The sequence below is a fragment of the Tiliqua scincoides genome, chromosome 7 (assembly GCF_035046505.1).
Source record: "Tiliqua scincoides isolate rTilSci1 chromosome 7, rTilSci1.hap2, whole genome shotgun sequence".
Classification (NCBI taxonomy): Eukaryota; Metazoa; Chordata; class Lepidosauria; order Squamata; family Scincidae; genus Tiliqua; species Tiliqua scincoides.
In genome coordinates this window covers 46,722,166-46,746,047 of record NC_089827.1, presented here as the reverse complement: position 1 = coordinate 46,746,047, position 23,882 = coordinate 46,722,166, and the positions used below count along the sequence as shown (strand labels likewise).

Below are 23,882 nucleotides of genomic sequence, written 5' to 3'. Positions count from 1 at the left end.
GTTTATATGTTGCATGACTGTCCCCTGAGGTTGCTTATTGTTCTGGGGCATTTATATCTCCATTTGTGATCTCATGGTGGCATTCATAGGCAGCCTCCCATCCAGGCACGGGCCAAGCCCAGATCAGCTTAGCTTCAGCAAGTTGCAACTTCATGTGACTTTAGTCCAGGTCTTGGAATTTAGCCTTACAAAATGCATAAAGTAAATAATTCAGTTCTACTTTGTCAGCAGGCTGCAGAAAATTGTTGGATTAGAAAAAAACAAACAAACATAAGGATTAAGAGGCAGTCTTTTGGCATGGGAAAAAATGCTTCTACCCAGAGAAATGGCCTCCCTCTGCACTGATCGTTCTGTGGACACTTACTGTTTTTGTATCGTTGCAGAAATCAGCTCTTCGAAGAAAATGTGCTGCCTGCAAAATTATAGTTCATAATGCCTGCATGGAACAATTAGAAAAGGTAAGATGGTGCCACCTGCTGGAATATTTGTGCAATGAACCCATTTCAGTTTTTGTTCATCCGTTGTACAAACAGCAGTTTAACCTCGAAGGCCAATGGCTGGTCTTTTAAACATACATGTACCCATCCTAAACTACCAAAACGATCATGCGGCATGCCTTGTGACAGAAACCCATTCTGGAATGGTAGCCATTTTTTTGCAACTAAGGGCACAAGCCTAACCAGGTCTACTCAGAAGTAAGTCCTATTTTGTTCAATGGGGCTTACTCTCAGGAAAGTGTGGTTAGGACTGCAGCGTAAAATTGTCTTGTGGCATCTTATGCTAAGATACTTCTTTCGGCAGGGACTTTTTCTAGATGAGTCTTCTGGGCACATCTGATGATGTAGATGTCTTGCCTATGAAAACTTACTGCACAGTAAGTTTGGCAGTCTTGATGGTGCCACAAGATTCTTTGTGTATTTTTCATACTCCTTCGCGTATGTGCTATTTCTTTATCGAGGGTATTTTTGCCCCACCTTTTGACTTTGAAGGAGACGCACATCAATTAAAAAGCACAACAAAATGACTAAAAACATAAAATCTTTTTTTCCCCTCCTCCTCCATCTGAGGAAAGGTGGGTGAGGCTGGAGGCGGACTGTGAATTTTGTCTGTCTACTTCCCATCCTTCCCTCCCTTGAATAAGAAATTCAGGAAACAAACGGGCAGAGCCACCACCAGGTTTGAGAGCACCCTTGGCAAAGTGCCCTCTGTTGGAAGACTGATATCATGTGAGCTGACCCACCCAATGTATACATGCATATCTTGGACTTTTGTCTAATTAGGAATCAGAGCATGGACAAAAGTAAAAAATGGACGAATGTCAAAGCATAGCTTAGTCTAGCGGTTTTCAAACTCTCAGGGAGAATTTGAACCTCAGTAAGTTCTTGCGGGGGGGGGGAGGCAGCGACGCGATCCCCAGGATCGTGTCGCTAAGGGGTCTGCAGGGACTGGGATGCACTCACCAGTCCCTACAGTAGCCTGTCAGGGGTTTGGGGAGCCCTGCACAATCTTTCAATCTCCGAACCTTCCCACTTTCCCCTGAAAGTTGTTTCCATGCAGTTGGCAAAGGGGGAGGGCAGAGACAAGCACACACTTTACTTGGCCAGGAGCAGAAAAAGGGTACTGTTTTTAAAGTGATTTATTAATCTTGTTGTTTGACTGAAGAGGAAAGGCTGTATTTTTAAAGTGATGAATCTTGCTATTTGAAGGAAATACTTATCAGCCATTGATGAAGTGATTGCCAGCCCAATCCTATCCACACTTTCCTGGAAGTAAGCCCCATTGGCTCTAATGGGACTTACTTCTGAGTAGACATGCATAGGCTTGAGCTGTGCATCTCCTAGTATAGGAGACAAATCAGCTTCCTAACCAAACCCTTATCAGCTCTGACATATTTTCATGGTCTATTTTTGTTTTCCCCACTAGCTGCTGGAAAAACTTAATTTCATTAAATTAATAAAGGGTTCAATCCTATCCAAGGAGAATGGGAGAAATGACTAGTTGGATTGGGGTCCACAGGGATGTGTGTATGTAATGTTGGTCAGACTGGTTGTTCACATTTGATAAAACAATTCTATTGGTATGCTTACAAAGTTTAAAAAAAATGAGTCCTCCTGGACCAGACAAAATCTACCTACTCCAGCATCCTGTCTCCAACAGTGATCAGCAGCTGATCATTTATAACGCATGTATATTGCTGTGTATTAATAATATATATTTTAAGACCTGTATTTAATTAATGATATGATTAATATAATATTAATATAGTTAATATTTCTGGCCACTTCCTGTTTAATGATGTCACTTCCAGCCCTCAGGAACATGATGGGGCATCATGGCCAACAGCCACGGGGGTCAAGGGAGCCACTGGCTGGAAAAGTTTGAGTACCACTGCCTTAACCGATCATTAATTAAATTCATATGATTAAACCACTAAGATTTATTTCATTGAGTGGTGTAACAAAATGTTGGTTATTCATATAGAAGACATAAAGAAATATCAATCATCTTTTCTATGAGAAGCACAAAAGCATTTTATGGTAAAACAGTAACAGTCATAACAATCGAAACATAAAAACAGGCTTATGGGCTTGTTTCACTTATGTGCACCACAGTGGTTAATCCTTCAGTGATTCACAGTGGTGTTATATTGACAAAAGACTTAGAATTCCTCTAGAAATCTGTTAGGATGTTCAACATGCATCACAATGGTCATCAAAATACAAAGTGGTGCTTTTAAAATCATTGTGGGTGATGGTGGTGGAAAAGCTTTTAGTGGATTCTAATGGAGCAAAGGGTTCGAAAAAGATAACTTCAGCTGGATTCTCTTGCCAAACTTCAAGAGTAATGAGATTTTCCTGCTACAAGTCCATAACTGATGGCTTCAGGAGTGTCAGCAAGTGCATTCAGAATCAAAACTTTGGAGTAGCCAGATTAGTTAGTTTATAAAAGAAAGAACCCCCAAGGTCAATCCAGCATTTAAATCTTCTTCAAACTTTATCTTGCGGCAGCCACTAATCCTTGGCCTGTCTCTAAGCCCAGGGTTTGGAATAGATTTTAAACAATACGATTATAATTTAGATAGCTTTCTTGTCTTGACAAAATCTATAGAAGGGTCAAACAGCTTAATGGCAGCGTTTGAGGCAGCTTAACAGTACGGAATGTCGAGTGGTGACATGTATGTGCCAGGTCACACATAAAACCAAATATATTTGTATTTTGCCCATTATCAGAATCCTAAACAATAAAGTAGCTGAGTCCCTAGTCAGAAAAGGTCCAAATTCGTAGTTTTATAAATCCTTTGTATAATCTTTTGCGGTTTTCAATTTTTTTTTTTTTTTCATATTTGGGGTTTAATGTCATCATATGGAAGCTTTTTCTATCAGGACTGTCCTATTCATGACACCTATTAAGATGGTTGCCTGAGGCAGCAGATTGACCGGGAGCACCTGCCTCCATCTGCCCACTCACTTCCACTGTTTCTCCTCCTCCTTGGACTGCCAAAGGAAGAGTGGGGTGAAAGAAGTGTGGAGGAGGGAAGAATGGAGATACTCTAGCCTTACTGCTCTGTCCACACTGCTGTGTCCCCCTCTTCCTCTGCCAATTCAGGTAGTGGCCTCCCACAAGTGGCTACCCACAAGAGAATGGGTAGGGATCGCCAAGGATAGGGTAGACAACATTTGGCACACTGTCTCAGGCACCAGGAGATTTTTGGCCAGCCTTGATTCCCGTAACTTACAGCAGTACCAAACATGGGTACTGATGGCAGCAGAATTTTCCAGTTTTCCTGAATTTACTTCATTTTACTTCATTGGGTGCAAAACTCACAGTGCAATGATGTCACATCACACATCTGGTATTGGACTTTTCTGGGTGAGAGAGGGGAAAGAGGAGGATGCCATCTCTTTACTCAGCGTGTGGTTGGTCTGTGGAACTCCTTGCCACAGGATGTGGTGACGGCATCTGGCCTGGACGCCTTTAAAAGGGGATTGGACAAGTTTCTGGAGGAAAAATTCATTACGGGGTACAAGCCATGATGTGTATGCGCAACCTCCTCATTTTAGAAATGGGCTATGTCAGAAGGCCAGATGCAAGGGAGGGCACCAGGATGAGGTCTCTTGTTATCTGGTGTGCTCCCTGGATCATTTGATGGGCCGCTGTGAGATACAGGAAGCTGGACTAGATGGGCCTAAGGCCTGATCCAGTGGGGCTGTTCTTATGTTCTTATGAGGAGAATATGCAGGCCTGTGTAGAGATGGCACTTACATGTTGAAGATGTGCAAGTTGAAGCACATTTCAGGGTTCCTCCTGAAAGCATTTTCAAGGGAAGCCAAGGGGGGAGGTTTGGAATTTCCATACATCTTAACCCATTTACATGGCAGATCTCATATAAATAAGGTTGACCTTAGAAGCTATAGTGTCTTCTATGCTAAATGCACAGGGAAGAGTGTGTTTATGTGTTACAGTAAAAACGTGAAATGTGTCCATTATTTTGCCTTCCTAATGCACAACTTTTATAATATGTAGTTCTCAAAACTGAAAGTTTATGTACTGAAAAGATGATCTGTAATGCTAAGAATATGTGGAATTAATCTGTTCAAGATTTCAGGTGACCGGTAAGGCTGGTCTGTTTCATTTATGATGTCTGTTGTGCTTGGTCTCCATTTTTACTTTTGTTTGTTTGCTTCCTACATGGCAGATTAACTTCCGGTGTAAGCCAACTTTCCGAGAAGGCAGTTCTAGGTCTCCAAGGGAGGTGAGTGGTTTATTACTCCTGCATCTCCTTAGAGGTTTGTGCCCCTTGTAGGCCTACTCCACTCATCAGAGAAAGCGTCTTGAGATCTAGCAGAGCTTTGAAGACGGTTTCCTCCCTTTTGTAACACATTCACAGATCTCCTCCTGGTGATCAGATGTCAGCCCACAACCTGGAGAGAACTCACTGGCCTTTAAGCCATTTCTGCCCAATGTTGCATATATGCCACAGGGACCAAATGTGCACATCTGTGGGCCAGGCAAAAATGGGTTAAACAATCCAATGCAGCAGGAGATGTGAGCGATGGCTTCTCCTTCCTGTAGCTCCCTCACCTGTGTTGTGTGCCTTCCCCATCAACTCCTGTGTTGAACAGTACTGTAGACATGCCACTTTGCAGGTGGGGATAGGGAAGCCAAGGGGAAAAGAAAGCGAAGCACCAGCACAGGAATGAACAGGCAGTATACTGACCACTATGAGATATGCTTGGGCAGCTGGCAAGCCCCAAAAGCCCCAGCAGAACTTCATGCCCTCCCTTGGGGAGGATATGTCCCACAGCTCTTTTCTATGGCTGCACTGATTGTGCTGCCACAATCTTTATAATGCATATTGCAATACCTTCATTTTGACACTACATGACTGGGACACTGCATGATGCTGGAGCCACTGCCTTGAAGATGGGGGAAAAAATCAGTGGCAACCTGCTGAGAGCCCAATCTTGTGCATGTCTACTCAGAAGTAAGTCCCACTAGAGTCAGTTGAGCTTACTCCCAGGTAAGTGTGGATGGGATTGTAGCCTGAGAAGCCTTGTAGTTGCCACCTCATCACCAAGGTAAACCTAAACCATAGGGCAGGGCTTCCCATTGCAGTAGGGTAGCAGTGGCAGTTGCTTAGAATTCTTTTTGATTGTGACCGAAGGTCAAGGGTGCCACAAATATCCTTAGCTGAATTTGTGCATCAGTTTACTCCTTCCTTCAGCTTTCAATGCTGCCGGAGTCAATCATTTGACTGCCTTCTGCAGTCTGGTTTGGAATGCAAGGCTCTATGTCTAGTGTAGATCTGTGTCATTTCATGCCTTGCTTCTTCTTGTCTCCCTTTTGTTGACAGAATTTTGTCCGACATCACTGGGTACACAGGCGGAGGCAGGAAGGGAAGTGTAAGCAGTGCGGAAAGGTAGGTCTGCTATGCATATGGTTTCCAAGTTTTGTGGAGCATTTCATAACCACCTCTAGTTCCAAGCCAGTGCAAGATCTTGTGAAGCCTGAGGTGGGATGATCAATGCTGGCCCCCTTTACCTGATGATGTGCTAGCTTCCCACTCTCCAACATTGTAGCTCAGAACTGTCTTCCCCTGCACATTTCCTTTCTGTCCCCCTCTTCCTTTTCTGATCCAGGAAGTGGGAGGAGGAGCATTAGACAGGCCTACAAAATTGAGGGTCAGAAAAGTTTTTCCCAAACTTTATGGTGGTTTGATATGAATTGGGGTGCCGATTCAAAAAATGGTATCCGTTTTGCCCTATCACGTCTAGTTTTGGAGATATAGTATAGCCTCATTAGTGAATGGTTCAAGCAACTTCCTCATGAGGAAGCCATGGTGTAGGCTTCCTCATGAGGAAGCTGCTTGAACCACTCACTAAAGAGGCTATGCCGTGTCTCCAAAACTACATGTGGTAGGGCAAAACGGATGCCATTTTTTGAATCGGCTCCCCAAATATACCCAGGAATTGGTGTAACGTTTAAGGAAGCAAAATGTGTGTTGGCCTGTGTTATGAGTGGAGGCAACTTGGTGGATAGAGATGAGCACCCTCCACCAATCTGCTGTCTGAGGTGACCATTTCAGTTGTCCTCATGGATGGGCCAGGCCTGACTGGTTCTTTTTCTCTCTGGTTCTCTGTGATGAAGAACTTGCCATAGTTTTCTAAGTTTGGTTTCAGAGAATTCTTGGTGCTCAGAACTGCCCTCCCTTAAAAGGAGGAATGTATCTCCTGAACTCCTAGAATTCTTCTGGAATTCTGAACTCCTAGAATTCTTCTTTTTCATGGTGCACTAGAGTATGCCGTGGCAGCATGGGGCAGTGGGAGAGAAGGGGAGATACCCCTCCCTCCATGAATGACTCTGCTGCTCCCGATGTTTTTTCATCTGTTCCCGGCTGCTGTTGAGACAGGTGAGGCTGTTGGGCTGGTGGGAAGGCAACAGAGAATTTTCATTTGAATGCTTAGACTTGACTTGGGGCCCAATTCTATCCAACTATCCAGTACTGATGCAGCCATGACAGTGGGGTGCGCACTGCATCCTGCAGCGAGGGTCAGTCATGGAGTCCGCCTTAAGGTAAGGGAACGTTTCGTCCCATACCTCAGGACTGAATTGCGGCTGCATCAGTGCTGGAAAGTTGGATAAGATTGGTCCTTTGATGAGTTATCAGGGTTCCTTTTGCTTTTGCGTGGAAGAACGAATCATTTTCAAGCGAATCCAAGGCAATATTTGTTTTCCAATTTGTCCATTTCTAGAAAGAACTGTGACAAATGAATTAATCTTAAGGTCTGCTTCTAGAGCATTTCCAATTAGCTGATTTGCTGCTACCTTCTCAGGGGTGGGAGGGGCGCTGAAGCTAAGTGGAAGAGCATTTGCTATGCATGCAAAATGCCCCAGGTTCAATCCCTGGCAGCAACACCAGGTCAGGCCAAGAATCGCTGTCTGAAACCCAGGAGAGTTACGGCCAGTCAGTATCAATAATACAGAGCCAGGTGACCAAGCCTGGTTCAGTAGAAAACAGTTTCCTATGTTCCTGTGTCTACCCAACTACAGGACTGGTGTATCACGGATCAGTGGCATCTCTAGGGTTTGCATCACCTGGTGCAGGAGGCCAGGGTGTCACCCCACCCCTCCGATAGACCTCCTCCCATGCAGTGGGTATGGCAATGCCCTGAGCAGTGGATACAGGGATGCACTATTGCCCCACCTTCACTTTTTTTTGGCTATAATTTTTCCTAGAATAGAGATATTTCAGTGTGGTTTGTTTCATTGCATTCTGCATGAAATTACACATCAAATGATGTATGACTTGATGGTATTATTCAAAAATACCAAGATTTAAAAAATTTTGACCCCATAGTGGTGTCACCCCCACCCCCAGTGCACATCACCCGCTGTGGCCTGCATCCCCCTAGCGATGCCACCGGCACAGATGCAGGAGCACCTTGGTTTCAATCAGTATGATTTATTACTATCAGTAGCAAGCCAAAAGATCAGTGTTTTGTGCTTGAGAAGGATTCTGCAGGAACCCAGGAGGGACAAAAGTAAGGCTGTATTCCTATGCATACTTTCTTGGGAGCAAACCCATTGAACACAATGGCACAGTCCAAGTATGCATGCATAGGTTTACGCCGCACAAATCATTACTCTTGTCATGACCCCTGGGCCCCCAGCACTGAATCTCAAGGGCACAGGGGGAGGACTACACCCCAGAGCCATCGGTCAGCATTTGATCCGGGAACAAACCCCAAAGCAAGGAAACCCATAACAAGCCCCTTTTCATGTTAACTCAAGTTGGGTTGGATTGACAGTGACAGCTCCAATATCCCCCTCTGGGAGGCCTCAAGATTATCCGTCTTAAATGTTCTAAGATCTGGAAATCTTAACAAAACCCCTGTCCTTGATAGCAATGGAGTGATACAGTGTTCAAAAACGTTATTAATTTGGGATTTTTCAGACCTGCTTAAAATATTTAGTTCCTGTCTAACGTTCGTTGCGGCCCTGGCTCTCAGTTGAGCAAATTGAAAAAATCAATTTGCAAGAACTGCGGAAAAGAATAAGAGTCCAATTATCTCCAGGCGCGTCTTTGCCTCTCACGTCATCCAATCTTCCCCAGCCTGTTTTGAATTATTACTTTTTCTCCGAAGCCAGATAATTTTGCCATCTTTTATGCCTTTTCTTACCTCTCAACATGTACCAGTTATACGGTTTATGCAGACACCATTCAAAATGTATCTCCAGTTCTGCAGGTTTCATTATGTTTCCAATACTGTTGTCAGAGGGCTCTTTGACACATGAAGTGTCAGTGAATCTTGTTGAGAGAAGCCATATTGTTCTGAAGGAGGGAATGGCAGCCCCCTGTTGTGAAGGGGCAACCAGGACTCTCCAAAACATGTGGCAAGGAGTTCAGGGGAAATTGGCAGACTCAAAACTTTCTGCTGGCTCCTGGCGCACCTCTTCTGCCATGCTTGTTCCTGTGCCTCTTGGCAGCCACAATGCAAGGGTGGGAGAAGGGAAAATGCTACTGTAACATGACAGGAAATGAAATCAGGGATGCCACAGACGCCGCTGGTGGCCGCAGCTGCAACACTCTATGTAACACAACCCATAAACCAAAGGAGAGGAGCATAACCCAGAGGTAGAGCCCGTGGTCCACCTGCAGAAGGTCCCATATTCAATCCCTGGCATCTCCATAGGGCAGGGAAAGGCTTCTGTTTGAATCCCTAAAAAGCCCCTGTTAATCAGAGTAGACTACACTGAGTAAGGTATTTCGGTGATCTGACTTGGTAGAAGTAGCTTTATGTGTTCAAATAAACCAGACTGTATGGTGAGAGTCTTCTTGGAAGCTGTAACAGAAAGACCTTCCAACAGGTGGTGCAGCTACTTGCAGAATACTCACAGCTACCTGCCCCATTGTTGCATTACTGGCTGAGGGCCCAATCCTTACTGCTGGTGCGCACTGTTGCAAATCTGCAGCCCTCAGCACCGGTGGACAGCCATAGCTCCACTGCTCCATGGTTGTCCAAATCACCGGGTGGCGGAGAGGTAGGTGGGGGCATGGGGGTAGGTGGGGAGGAGATGTTCCGGGGTGGGGGGAGGTAGGGGAGGGTGGGGAGACAGTGGGGAGGAGGTGTGCTGGTGGGGAGGCAACAGGGTGGACCAGAGGAGCTCTACTCCTCTGTATCCAGAGCCTAGGTGGTGGGCCCAACACAGAGTCTCTTGATTCTGCTTCAGCCCAAGGGTTGCCACAGAATCGAGTAGCCCCATTGCAGGGCTGTTCGCCTTACTCGGGGGAAGGGGTCGAAAGTCTCCTTCCCCCAAGGTGCTGCTGGTGGCTGCCCTATTGTGCACAGGATGCCGCAGCAGCCATTTTGGAACCCAGGCAGTCCTAGCACAACGGGCAGTTCAGGATTGGGCTGCCCATTTCCCATCAGCAGCACTTGCTGGACTCAGCAAGTGACTTTGAATTGGCTGTTCAGAATCCAAAAGAAGTCCAGACATTGTGCGAAGAAGGGTAACGGGACACTTTTGGAAAGGGGCTTCTCACAGGTGACTGTAGCAGCTGTGAAAACACTTGACTGCTACAGTCACTCAGAGGCTCCTCACAATGTAGAATCTGAATCATGTCCCTATTTCTCTAGTTTTTGGGGGAGAGACTATGAGCTGGATGGTACTCCACTTCCTACAGGCCTGTTATGAGAGTGTTCTCCTTTTTCATACAGGGCTGAGCATAGCAAAAGAGGACTCACCCATCGAATGATTTAGTGGCTAGCTAAGGAAAGTGTCTGAGAAAGAAAGTCTGAGTCTTCCTGCTTCTCCAGACTGCTTGCTCCATAGTTTACTCACGGAATGGTGTGCAGGTGTTTATGCAGTTCCCTGGTGCAGGAAGGCAGCTAGAATTAGCTTTTGGTACTTGGTATGCGCATAGAAGGGCTGGAAATAAGTCTAGCCAAACCATACACAGGGTAATTAAAGGGATTATACATTTGATGAGGTTTACATTTATATAACCCAGAGAAGCCTGCTCTTTAGAAATCGTTAATGAAAGAAATTGTATTAAATGGCAGGAGACTTGTGGTGATAAATGGTGTTGCGATCTCCTCCTCTGCCAGTTGCTTTAGTTACTCTTCATTGCTTCTCATGAATGTGATCACTTTGAAACCATCCCCTTTCCTTCCTTCGATAAAGCGGATAAGCACTCAGCTAAAGCGACAGCCAAATGAAAGCAGCACAAAAGCATTTGTAATGTAGTGCCTGATGGAACCACCAACCTCACAGTTGTATGAGTTCATCAGTCACATATGTGGTTGTAATTGGGGTGGCTAACAATGTTTAAGGGATGTGAATAATACCATACTTACAAATCTGCAGGCCAAAGTGTTAGGGGTTAAATGTATCTCATGCCTGAAGCGAACAATGAATTGGTGCTAACCTTGTCTACTTGGATTCATTTTACATTACATATAAATATTTTTTCTTATGTGATGCTAAGAAGGGGAGAAGAAATGGGATTCCGCTAGTTTATATGCAGCAACAATCTGGTTCACTATATCCATCAATACTAACTATAATGAGAACAACTTTTAGAACAAAATAGGCTCCTCCCAATAATTTGTCTTCCTCTGAGTGCCTGAGTGGTACAGAGAGGAACGGTGTTGGACTGGGAGAAGAGGGGACCAGATTAAAATCCCTTTTTAGCTAGGAAGTCTACTGGGTGACCTTGGGTCAGTCTGTCTCTCTGTCTGTCTATGCAAAGTGCAACACTGTAATCAAACTCTCAGAGAATCCACATTTTAATGCTATCTGGTATGCAAAGGAACAGAAATTACTAATTTTGTAGATTTCAAATCTCTATCAAAAACTGACTGTATTGACTTACTCTGACAGTTTATAATTAGGATGTGGCTAAAGCAAATTACAGTGACCTGATTCCATGACAAATGCCAATTTATTGGTTGGTGAACTAGCTAATGAATCTCCCCCCACCTTACTCCCCCCTTCCTTCCTCCTTTATGTGCCCCTTCCAAATGCAAAGCTTCCTGGATTGTTAAACCATTGTTTCCTTGGGCAGCTAAAGTGGAAAACTGTGGTTTAAGGGATCTGAACTAGGACATCAAACCTTGTTTTGATCCTGGTTTTGATATTCTGGCTGGAAGGGATTACTTAAACCACAGTTAACTCATTCGGACATTATAGGAGATTATGGCTTAACAACCAGGAGGAAGCTTTGCATTTAGTCAGGCATGAGAGGGGAGAAGGAAAAGAGGGGGAAGGCGGTCCCCCTCTTGTTCATGATCCAACAAATAGTATTTTGAATTGTCTGAACAAGGCCTATGAAGAAAGGCATATGTTTCAATGAGAAGCTAGAAACCAAAAGGTCTAAACCATTTTGTATCGTGTTATTGTTAATCATTGTACATACTAGTGAGGGCAGAATAACACTTTTCACTCTATTTTCTTCATCACAGGGGTTTCAGCAAAAATTTTCCTTTCATAGTAAAGAGATTGTGGCCATCAGCTGTTCATGGTGCAAGCAGGCGGTAAGTGACTTTTGCCACAAGGGCTGTGGAAATGCTTGTGTGACCATTGGATCACCATGAGTTTGGTTGTTTAGCTTTGGTCCCACAGATGGGGTTCTCTAGTAAAATAGGAACATGTATGCGATATCTCCCTGGCTTATTTGTTGGTATACCATCCCTTTCCTCCTATGGAGTATCTGAATGAGAGAGCCTTAATATAGAGTTTCTGTATCTTCTGTGTGTGTGTGTGGGGGGGGGGGGATGTGTAAGCCCTTAGACCACCATCGCTTTCTCCAAACATACTGAAAAGAGGAGAGGCAGAGAGGCCACCATCCTTTTCTTGAACCCATAGATCTAATAGGGGTACCTCATTCCTTAGTGATCTTCTATCTCCTTTCTGTGAATGAAACAATGGTTACTGAAACATCTGTCAGGGCCTGGGGCAGGGATGTCTAAGACAAACACTATTCTCCAGTAGGCCAGGAATCATTTCAGTATGGGCAGATGAAGATCCAAAGAGACAGAGAGCATGTTCAAGGGTAGAATAGTGGTCTGTTCAGGCATACAGGTTGGTAAAGATCAGCATGGATAAGTCCAGGAGAGCTCTTAAAGAGGTCTAACAGGGACTGCATTGGCTCCCCTGGTCACCTGATTCTTCTTAGATGGTTGACTGCATTTTCCCCTCCTGCCACTGTTTAGATGCTGTGATGCAGCAGAGCTCAGTCTAGCCAGTCCCCTTGTAAGATGTCTCAGTAGTACAAGGAGTAATGAATCTGGGGTCTGCTATTAGGTGTCCTTGCTTAAGCCTGCTGGCACCTTATCATAGCATACAATAACTGGCAGCAGAGTTATAGAAAGAAGAAATAGACCATGAAGTTATATTGAGCATCAACAGAAGAATGCGAAGAACATAAGTCTTCATTACAGTGAAAAAAATATTAGTTGCATTGTTTACAGAGTGGTATATGGTTTATTGTTAGCCGCTGCTTTGATCTGCTGTGCTGAAAGCAGAGTCACAAAAATTCAGTGGGTTGTATCCTAAGTCATCCTTCTGTTGCCATAAAGGGGCTTGTGTGTAAGGATGTAAAAGTGTGATGTGCTTGTGCACAAGCATTTGAATGGAGTCCTGATTTGGTTTTTTACTTGCACATGTTGCACAACATATAGCACATAACAATGGCAGTATCTCATTGTTGCGCAGTTTCTGTCACACGCACTGGGGCAGCCACACATGAAGCAGTGCAAAATGTCACCTTATTTCTGTGTGCACTCCTTAGGATGTAAACCATTATAGAGAAAATAAGCCGTTGTAAGCAAACAGTTTGTATTTCAACTTCTGTGCATAATTTTGAAAGACTGTAGTATATGGTCTTCCCCAAATTTGGTGGAGTGCAGTCCTTATCCATGAGCCCAAACTTCCATTCGCGTTCCTCATTTCTCCTTCCCCAGATAAAATAGTGAGGCCAGCTACACATTGCTGGTGCCAGTTCGCATACGGTGAGGGCCAATGTTCTTATTGTTCTTATGTTCTTAATGACCTGCACTGCATTCCCCATTGTGCTCCTGATTGATGGCATATTGAGTGCCACCAGTACTGAGGGTTCTGTGGTCAACCTGACCAGGCAGGCCCTTGGCCAGTTCCCAACCTGCCTGACTCTGTCCCCGGAAGCATATTTGGGGGAGATGCTGAGAGGCAAGTGGTCTGCGATGTTTCCTAGGGTTGAACTTTAGATGAAAACTTCACTTTTCATAGGGATGGAGCAAAAACCCAAGGGCGGCATATGTCCACTGCTAACTCTAAATGTGTCTGCTTTTCTCTGCCACCCTTTTTGCTCACCTTCTCTGCTCTCTGTGTCTCACTGATGCTTCTCTTTTCTTTCCTCAAGTTTCACAATAAAGTCACCTGCTTCATGCTGCAGCACATTGAAGAACCATGCTCCCTCGGGGCGCATGCAGCGGTCATTGTACCTCCCACCTGGATCATTAAGGTGAAGAAACCTCAGGTAACTGCATGCCAATGTCTGTTTTGACACAGCTGGCCAGTGCACTTGGCTTAAACTCCTGTTGTTCATTCAGAAAGGCATGCTTTGCTTCCCTTGGTCCACAACTCCTCTTCAGCTGCACCTAGCGTTGTTCTAAGTCATGATCCTGCTTTTTCAGTTATTCATTGGGGTGGATTCTTTCATCATTTTGTGCTGGACTTTGGAGAATCAAAATGCTAGGCTTCAGGCAGGCAGGATTAGGCTAGGCTAGGCAGTTTTCAGAAGCACTAGTGGAATTTTTATTATTTGTTTTCCAAAGAGATATAACTTGAGTGTAGTCCTGGGACCTAAGAGGAGAGATTAGAGTTGTCAGATTGCAGCCTGGATGCCCTAGCTATACCTTTAAAAGTTTTGAAGTGTCTGGAGGAAAAAAAATAGTTACTGAGCTTCCCCATTCATTCCTCCACTGGTTGCTTGGTTGTTCATTCTCTCATCTGCCCCTTCCTGGGGCAAACAGGATCCATTTTGTCCAAAACATTCAGGAAAGGAAGGTGCGCAAAGTGACAAAGTAAGAATATGGGGGGCAAACCAGCAGTTACATTCTTGCTCTCCGCTTTGAAACTTTTGCAGGAACAGGTGGGTTGTACACCACAACCTTGTATGTTCTGAATAGGGTTGGCAGCAGCCAATTCTGGGGCCCAGCAGTTGCCACAATCTTTTCTCAGGGAGGGGGTGCGTGGCAAATCATGACACCAAAAAGCCTCATCTAAATTCTCTTTTTCAACAGTTTGTAATCGTTCTGTCAATTTTTGGATCAACATATATCTCTTCCTTTGTGTTAACTTTTTCTGTTTAACAGAAAAAGTTGCTTGTTAAATGTTGAGTAAAGAACAATCAATACAATTATTGATCAAAAGCCCACCACTGTTTCAAAGGAGGTTCCATTTCTTTTAATAGCCTTGTAGCATCGATTTCGGCATGTCAAGAGGAATTTCTAGACATTGGACTTAGACTTGAAAGATCCAGATTCAAATCTCTACTCAGCCATGAAGCTTACTGAGGGCCCAATCCTATCCAACCTTCTACCACTGATGCAGCCACAAGGCAACCCTGAAGTAAGGGAACAAAGGTTCTTTTACCTTGAGGAGGCCTCTATGACTGGCTCCTTGCCTCAGGATGCACCGCCCTCACCTTGTTGGCATGGCTGCATCAGTGCTGAAAGTTGGATAGGATTGGACACTTAGGGCACAATCCTAACCAACTTTCCAACACTGACATAGCTGTGCCAATGTGGTATGCATTGTGTCCTGCAGTGGGGAGGCAGTCAAGGGGGCTTCCTCAAGGTAAGGGCATGTTTGTTTGGTCCCTTACCTTGGGCTGCATTGTGGCTAGATCAGTGCTGGAAAGTTGATTAGGATTGTGCCCTTAGTGACCTTGAGCCAGTCACTCTGTCTTGCCTAACCTACCACACAGGGTTGGTTATGAGGGCAAAAGGAGGGGAGGAACTATGTACACCCCCCTGAGCTCCTTGGAGGAAGGGCGGTATAAAAATGGGAAGAATAAAATAATAAATTTTCTGGCATTGTAACACTGTAATCAGAGAAGATACACCTGCTGCATTTCCCCCTTCCTCATAGGAACGGAAGCCTTGTTAGGTTGGGAATTGACATCCCCATGTTTCCTATGTCTTTCTGGTTCCTGCAATGAAAGTTCATGTCAACCTAGTTAGGCAATCCAGGAGCCCCTTAACCCTAGTGATGTTGATATTGGAAGTCCTTGATCACTGCATGACCTGGGGCCGCTCCTCTTCCTTCTCCTCCTCTGCAAAGATAATCCAAGAGATCCAAGTTCTAGCCATTCAGCGATGCTTAGTAATGTACACAACTGTTTTGAAGACTGTCTGCCAAAGCTTCTGAAGCAGAGAAACAAAAACATATAGGAACCAATAGAATAATGTTGCTTTCATTTGCGCTAGCACTGCGACCCTCATAGTAGTACCAACGTGGTATGATAATAATAATAATAATAATAATAATAATAATAATAATAATAATAATAATAATAATAATAATAATATTTTCACACAGTCAGACAGGCATTATTGACTAGTTTTTGCAGTTATAAAGATCGTCGCAAGATGTAAGCTGTTTTCAGTAAAACTGCTTTTCATAGCTGGTGGATGGTAATTTTTATGGCCCTGATGCTGTTAAGGAGGTCTTCAAGATTTTGAAATTGCACCGAGGGTGCCAATCACCATTGGGATTAGCCTGGTCTTCTTCTGTCAGAGCCTTTCAATTTCTATTTTTCTATCTTTGTATTTTGTTATTTTATCCAGTTCTGTTTCTTCTACTCTACTGTTACCTGGTATTGCTGTATGGATGATTTTGACTAGTTTTTCTTTCTCGACTATGTTTACATCTGGTGTATTGTGTGATAGATGTTGGTCAATTTGTCATCAGAAATCCCATATTATTTTTGCATCTTCAATAACTTTTTTAATCTACTGGTCCCATTATTATTATTATTATTATTATTATTATTATTATTATTATTATTATTATTATTATTATTATTACAAAAAGAGGCACAATGGCCCAAACTAGCAAGGAAGATCTCTCTTGGAAGCCCCACTCCTTAATCAAGAGTTTACAGATGGGAATCTGCTGCTGTTGTTCAGTGGTGAGGGTAAAAGCAATCTGCACATGTTCAGAAGCATGTTTCTGTACATGTTTCATTTCTCACCTCTAGTGATTCTGGGGTTTCTGGAGAGCTCTAGCATGAATTAAGCCTGGGAAGGTGGTATGAGTAAAAAATAAACATCTTTCTCTAACCACCATGCCTTTGTTTTGTCTGGAGGGAATGCAGCAAGTGATACAACCTGACCATTTCCTGTATCCAAAGAAGCCATGAGATAAGGGCATCGAGGCTTGAAGGGTGGCCATGGTGCAAAAGTGTTCCAAGAAAAGATCAACATCTGAAATTCACTGGGTGCCCATGAGTTAGTAATTGTCTCTCAGCCTAGACCATTGCATAGGGTTGTTAGGAGGATGAAATAGAAGAGGGGGAGCATGTGTGCTACCCTGAGATCTTTTGAATTGAGAATGTACTGATACAATACCAATGATTATTTGCACAAGCACCTATGTTTTTCTGACCAGACAGTGGTTCTGTTTAAGGCCATGGGGTGTCCCCCTCCTTAGGCCTGCAACATCTCTGCCACACAATGTGGTCATTTTTTGAGCTAAGACACTATAAATGGCAGGTTATTCCTAAGTAGCCCTACTGTTGAAATGGCCCCCAGCTTGTCACTGAAATGACCTCAGGTGCCTTATTTGAGGCAAACCATTATGGACTGGACCAAGGAGGGAGGCAGGCAGACATTAACCAAGTGACAATGAAGATTCCCCCTCCTTGCCCAGGCAGTGTTTCCCTGGCTGGGATATACCTAGAAAATAAAACACAGGAAGTGCATGCCTTGGAACTGATGTTCATCAAATACAGGCAGAATTAAATCCAAGCACCTTGCCCCAACTCATCCAGGTTATGCACATTTAAAAGGGACTGTGCACTAGGTATGCATACCATATGTACAACCCCCCCCCCCCTTAAAAATAAGGAAGGTGTTTGATTATTTAGCTTGTATTGATGATGCTGATATAGTTATGAAGCTAACCGGTATTCCATCTTCTCTGAAATGTCCTAATCTTTACCTGACATGTCATATAAAGATTCTGAGATATATTGAGGGCAGTGGTTTCACCTCCAGATCCATAAGTAAAATGCTGGTACAAAAGGGGTGAGAAGAGCAAAGTGTGGAGGGAGGGAGCCATTGAGACTTGCTCTGCCCTGGCCAGATCCATATTCTCTAGATCAGCAATTTTCAACCTTTTTCATCTCACAGCACACTGACAAGGCACATTGTCAAGGCACACCATGCTACCAGTGGGGGGGGGGGGCTCACATCCCCATTGGCCCTACTAATAAATGATCTTCTCCCAAATTCCTGTGGCACACCTTAGCACCACTCACGGCACACCAATGTGCTGTGGCACAGTGGTTGAAAATGGCTGCTCTGGATCCTAGAAGCTTGTATTTTGCTTTCAGCTAAAATAAAAATTTGCTGAAACTCAAACTCATGAGTTAAACTTTGTGATTGCAATAGTTGTCTTATATATAATATAATTCTAATATAAACAAACGTTTTTCTCTGCGTTTCACTTCACACAGTTCCCTCGGTCTGAGATACTGCAGAAAAAAAAGGTGTGGAATATCTCTGACTTGAGGGCCTTCTGTCATGTGACTTGTAGTACTCTGAATTTCTTTTTTTTAGGGCGCAATCCTAACCCCTTATGTTAGTGCTTTCCAGCACTGACATAAGGGCAATGCAGCTCTGAAGTAAGGGAACAAACATTCCCTTGCTTTGAGGAGGCCTCCGTGAGTGACACCCAACTGCAGGATGCAGCACATGTCCCATTGGCACCGCTATGCCAGTTCTGGAAAGCACTGACATAAGGGGTTAGGATTGCGCCCTCAGTGACCTAAGAGCAGTGGGCTGTATACAAAGAAAATGAGTCATGATGAAGCATTATTAAAATCAGTGAGATGTGTTAGTCATGATGACTAACAGAAGTCCCATTAATTTCAGTGGGACTTAGTCATGACTCTTTTATTTGTTACAACCTCACTGTAACTTCACTGATGCTGCTGTTCCTAACAAACTGTTCTGGCTTCCACCTGTCTCCAGTTCTTACACTGACCACCACCATAGCACTGTCAGCACTAGTCATGGAGGAATGGGTTCAGATGTAGATAACATATAGCGACTCCTGTTGCTCAGGGAAAGTTCCAGCCTGAACTGGAAGCTTGTATAGTTAGGGTTACCAGGCATGAAGGGGGACAGAGTGCCTCTACCTTTAACCATTGTGTAGAAGAGGGAGTTTAGGCAGGTGCAGCTCAACACAGAAGGGTTTAAAAAGCAGCACCTGCCAACATTCCCTCTTCTATCAATGGCTAAAGGCAGAGGTTCCCAAACTTTTTCAAGTGGTGACTCCTTTGAACTACTGGGTTCATTGGCTGCGGCTTTTTGTTAGGGCTATAATCCTCTACACCACTGGTTCTCACACATTTAGCACCAGGACCCACTTTTTAGAATGAGAATCTGTCAGGACCCACTGGAAGTGATGTCATGACCGGAAGTGACATCATCAAGCAGGAACATTTTGAACAATCCTAGGCTGCAATCCTACCCACACTTACCCAAGAGTAAGTCTCATTGTTACAAGCATATCCATAGTAGGCTGTTAAATGTACAGTTCCCCAAATGCAGTTACATAACATGGCAGCATCAAGTCTAATATATTAAAAATAAAATATTGAAATGAATGGAGACCCACCTGAAATTGGCTCACGAACCACCTAGTGGGTCCCGACCCACAGTTTGAGAAACACTGCTATACACTGTATAGGGTAGCGGTTTTTTTGTGAGGATTCTGCAGCTCCCCTGGCTGGTTTCCATGGCTCCCCGGGGAGCCACGACTCACAGTTTGGGAACCACTGGTTAGCAGTATAGGCATTCTGTCCCCCTTTGTATCTGGTAACCCTGTGTATAGCCCTTAATGGTCAGGGGGAACCAACAGCTGGAGTTTCTCCAGGATCTGGGAATCTTTCGATTACCTTACACTGGAATAACCCCCACACCTTCACATACAGATCTTCATCTGAGTTATGACAATTGAGGATGCTAAATATATCTAACCTTTTGCAATTTTACTTGCTTATGTTGAACAGCTGAGAATCAGAAACCCAATCTTCTCTGTATTTCCCAGAAAGCTGCCAGTTGATCTTGCTCTAACATGCTGTAACCCCCATGCTGGATTTTAAACGTTGTTTTTAGACTGCAGACAAGGGATGATCTTGTCCCTTTTGTCGTGTATATCTCTTTAAGAACTACTTGACAAAAAGCGGTATATAAATTCTAATAATAATTCAATAAGAAATAAATGCATGATGTAAATTGAAACTGCGATGCCCATATAAGCATGCCTTTTCGTACAGCAAGACAACTAAATGGGGGTTAGAAGTCCCAAAATTTGCATGTGTGAACTTGGGAGGAGGGGCAGACAAACTCCTTTCTAAATCAGGAAATAGGGCTAGCCTGTTCTCCCTCTTTTACACTAGGCCTGCACCTTCTGACTTGCAGGCATGTATATCAAACATAAGGGGGGGGGGAACCCTGCAGGCGGCTCAACAGCTTAACACAGCCCTGATAAGAAACTATTATTTCATCAGAATTGTGGGGAGGGCTTTTGCATTCATGCCATGTCTGTGGGCCTTGCAGAAGCATATGGTTGGTTCCTCTGGGATACAGGATGCTGTCCTGGATGAATCTTTGACCTGATCAAGCCAGGGCTTATGTGCTCTTATGTGCCTTTATCTGATTACAGAAGAGGAAATTCTTTCAGGATCAGTTATTTTCAAAGTGAAACTGAATTAAGGACTTTGTGGTTCAGGATTTTGGCAGTCAGGGCTGTTCTGCTCCCTCCACCTACCCAGTCTCATTTTTAATTATGACTTTGAACCATTCAGTACATGCCACATCTTAGCTTTTTGAGTATTATTGTCAATAACGCGATAAATGAAATGAGATAAATGTTAAATATGTAGCAAATTATAATGTGTGACGTAGCCCTAAACATCCATATAATAACTTCATGTTCGGAAAGTTGCCTTTTTCTTTGCATGCCAACTAAAACTGGATGATGAGGGCGTGCATCTTTTGAAAGTCATGCCTAGAAAAAGTCCCATCAGGCATAGCTCGTTATATCTTATTCTCCTTAACCTTTTTATATAGGTGGTCTCCACACCAGGAGACGAACCTGATTGGGCGGGAGACTGGAGCCCCGGAAGAAAAACGGGCGTCTCCTACCTGAATTGGGAGGGTTGGCAGGTACAACATGTGCTGTTATGTGAGTCTATGGGAGCATCTAGCTTTCTTCTCCCTCCCAACATTGGAAAGTCTCCTGAAAGTACCAGTCTGGTCTTAGTGTGTGGCTTTCTCCATAACCGGTGGTGTGAAAGTGTAACGCATGAGGCGCATGTCTTTTTCAACTCACGCATGTGTGCCAGATGGTGTCTCATTCTCCAGAGGTACTGTCGCAGAGGTGTTTCTTATAGGGATACCTTCCTTCGTGGTTTGTTCTTTTTATATACTCGTCTGTTCTTTTTTTTCCCCTCTCTCTCTCTCTCTGCTCTTTATTTAAATAAAAATAAAATACAGAATTCTCTGAAAAATTCAACCAGGCGGAAGAAGAGGACGTCTTTTAAAAGAAAAGTCAGCAAAAGAGGCAATGAGGTAAGAGGTTGGTTAAGATTGGTTCTCCCAAAATTTGTTCTTCAGCATCTCTTAAAGACAAGAAACAAAACCTGCTGGAACCTTCCTATATGTGTATTGCAGGTATATTGCTTTAATAACCATTTTCACTTATTCTGGCATCTCTGATAATCCTAGGAATTGCGTTTGGTGAGCGTGCTAAGAATTCTATATTAGGCCTTTTTACCGAACTATGAGAGAGAGAGAGAGAGAGAGAGAGAGAGAGAGAGAGAGAGAGAGGCATTAAACTAGTGTAAATTTGTGGAGTAGATATACTTTGAGAGTAACATGACACAGTGATAAATGGTTCAGTGCTTGCTTTTGTTGGCAGGTCAAAGGGATAGGGAACAAATGGTACTATTTGATATACATTACAGTTCCTAGAGGAGAGTTGCTAGGAAATTTGGGGGGGGGGGAGGCCATGAAAATAGATGACTGTAGAGCAAACCTGTATCACTGTCTAGCAAAGTGGTGGTATATACATGCATGAGAGGAACAAAGAGATGGTTGGTGTGGGGAAATGACACCCATACATCACCTTTGATTAGACCAGAGACTCGGGGCCCAATCCAAACAGTGGCTAGTGCTGCTGGAATGAGCGTTTTGGTGGTGCCAGTTGCTTTCTGGCTATCGCAAAAGGTGACATTTCAGGGCACACAGGCTGGCTGCAAGCAGAAGTGATGAGTGGTTGGCTCTGTGAGGCAGCAGACTCTGGATGCCTGCCACCCCAGGTGGGACTGTGCAGTGGGTGGGAGAGAGGCAGAGAGTGGGTGGAGTGGGGCAGCAATGGGGATGGTAAGTGGGCTGCAAAGTGGGCAGATTGACACTGGTAAGGGGTTGGTTCAGCAGCAGTGGCGTCCACGAAATCCCAACCCCCTTCCCAGACCCAATTCGCCTCCATAGGTCCACTTGGACTTGTGCCAACGATATTGCTGGCATAGGTCCAAGTTGATCCACTGCCCTGCAGGAACTTACCTTGGTGCAAGGGAGCATATATTACCTTCCCTTTTTGGTGGTGCACCTGGCATCTTCAACCTATGGAAATGCACTGATAGCTTATTGATGTCATTTGGTTTGGTTGGAGGGAGCAAGGAGAGTATGGCAGTGGTAGAAACCATGTTAGTGTGTGCAGGTTCTGCTCACTTAACCTTGTATTAAGTATTTTCATTTATTGTATAGTAATGTTTAGGCCCAACATCCAGTTCTGGTGAAATTAAATGCACTTTGCTTTCTCAACTAGCTTTGCAGGACACCATTACTGATTCTTTGGGCAGAAGAAATTGTGCATAATCAGTCTGCCTGCTCTTATGATCACTTAACTTTCTTTCCTAAACAAACGATTTGGGATATAGTGTGAGTTGTAGCCCTTCTTTACAGCTTAGTCCAGCTCCTTCTTCTCCTTTAAATCTTCCTTTAGGAGAACAAAGGTCGACCGTTTGTGATCAAACCCATCTCTTCCCCCCTCATGAAACCATTGCTTGTATTTGTGAATCCGAAAAGTGGAGGGAATCAGGTAAGCGTGGGGTGCTGAACGCATTAACAGTTTCTGTTAACTTGGTTCAGAAAAGGAGAAAAATGTCAATGGTTTGGACATGTCTACTCTTCTGACACTATGAAATGCAAAGCAAGTGCAAGGTGGGGCAAGGAATGTTGGGAAAGAACAAGGGAAGAAGAAGTTGGTGGGAGAGGAAATGATGCTGAAGGGAGGCAACTGAAGAGAAAGGAGTCTGAGGAGAGAAAACACTGAAGAGAAGGCACTGAAAAGAGATCTGATGGAGAAGATGGTGGGGAAGTCAAAGAAGAGAAGAAAATAGGCAAGATATCAGAAAGTAGAGGAAAAATGAACATGCAGTAACAGATCTGGGAGGCTGAGAGGACACGACACTAGCAACAGTAACTGTACCTTAGCTGGTGTCATAATGCCTACTCCTGTGACACGATGGAACACAGGACAGGTGGAAAGAATGTTGGGAGAGAGCAAGAGGAGGAAAAGCCAGTTGGTGGCTGTTAGGGGACAGAAGATGCTGAGGAGAGGCAGCTGAAGACAGACCTGAGGGGAAAAAGGAGTGAAGAGAGCAGATAAACACTATATCAGAGAGAAGGCAGCATGGGCACAAAGAGACGGCCCAATCCTATCCTCATTGCAGCAACGAAAGTCGCCATCTGTTGTTGCAATTTTGCTGCCATAAATGGCTTGCTGCTGTCAAGTGTGAGGGAGACAGCAGTGGAAGCAGCCAGCAGCTCCCTGTGCGCACCAATGACCCATGTGATGCACACCAGAAGAGGTAAGGTGGAGGTGGGGGCGGACCATGGGCAGATCCGAGGAAGTTTGGGGTAAGAAATGAGAAGGTTGGTGTCAAGAAGTGCTGGAAGAGGCGGTTCTTGGCAGTAAAGGCCCATGTGGAATCCTATCCCCCATTTTTCAACCTGCCTGGTCCCCTTCCTTGAACATACTTCAGTAGAATAACTGACATAGGTCCAAGGAAACCTGCAGATGGTCAGAAGGCCTACTGA

General features: G+C 44.2%; 1 protein-coding gene across 1 annotated transcript in view; it reads left to right on the top strand.

Moving 5' to 3' along the window:
- DGKI (diacylglycerol kinase iota) overlaps positions 1–23,882 on the top strand; it is a 284,940-nt gene that overhangs the window by 127,296 nt on the left and 133,762 nt on the right. The window contains exons 5-11 of the mRNA XM_066634451.1: positions 384–458; positions 4,697–4,753; positions 5,855–5,920; positions 11,967–12,038; positions 13,904–14,020; positions 21,276–21,350; positions 22,786–22,881. Coding sequence (XP_066490548.1) covers positions 384–458; positions 4,697–4,753; positions 5,855–5,920; positions 11,967–12,038; positions 13,904–14,020; positions 21,276–21,350; positions 22,786–22,881 — 558 coding nt within the window. The remainder of the gene's footprint in view (positions 1–383; positions 459–4,696; positions 4,754–5,854; positions 5,921–11,966; positions 12,039–13,903; positions 14,021–21,275; positions 21,351–22,785; positions 22,882–23,882) is intronic.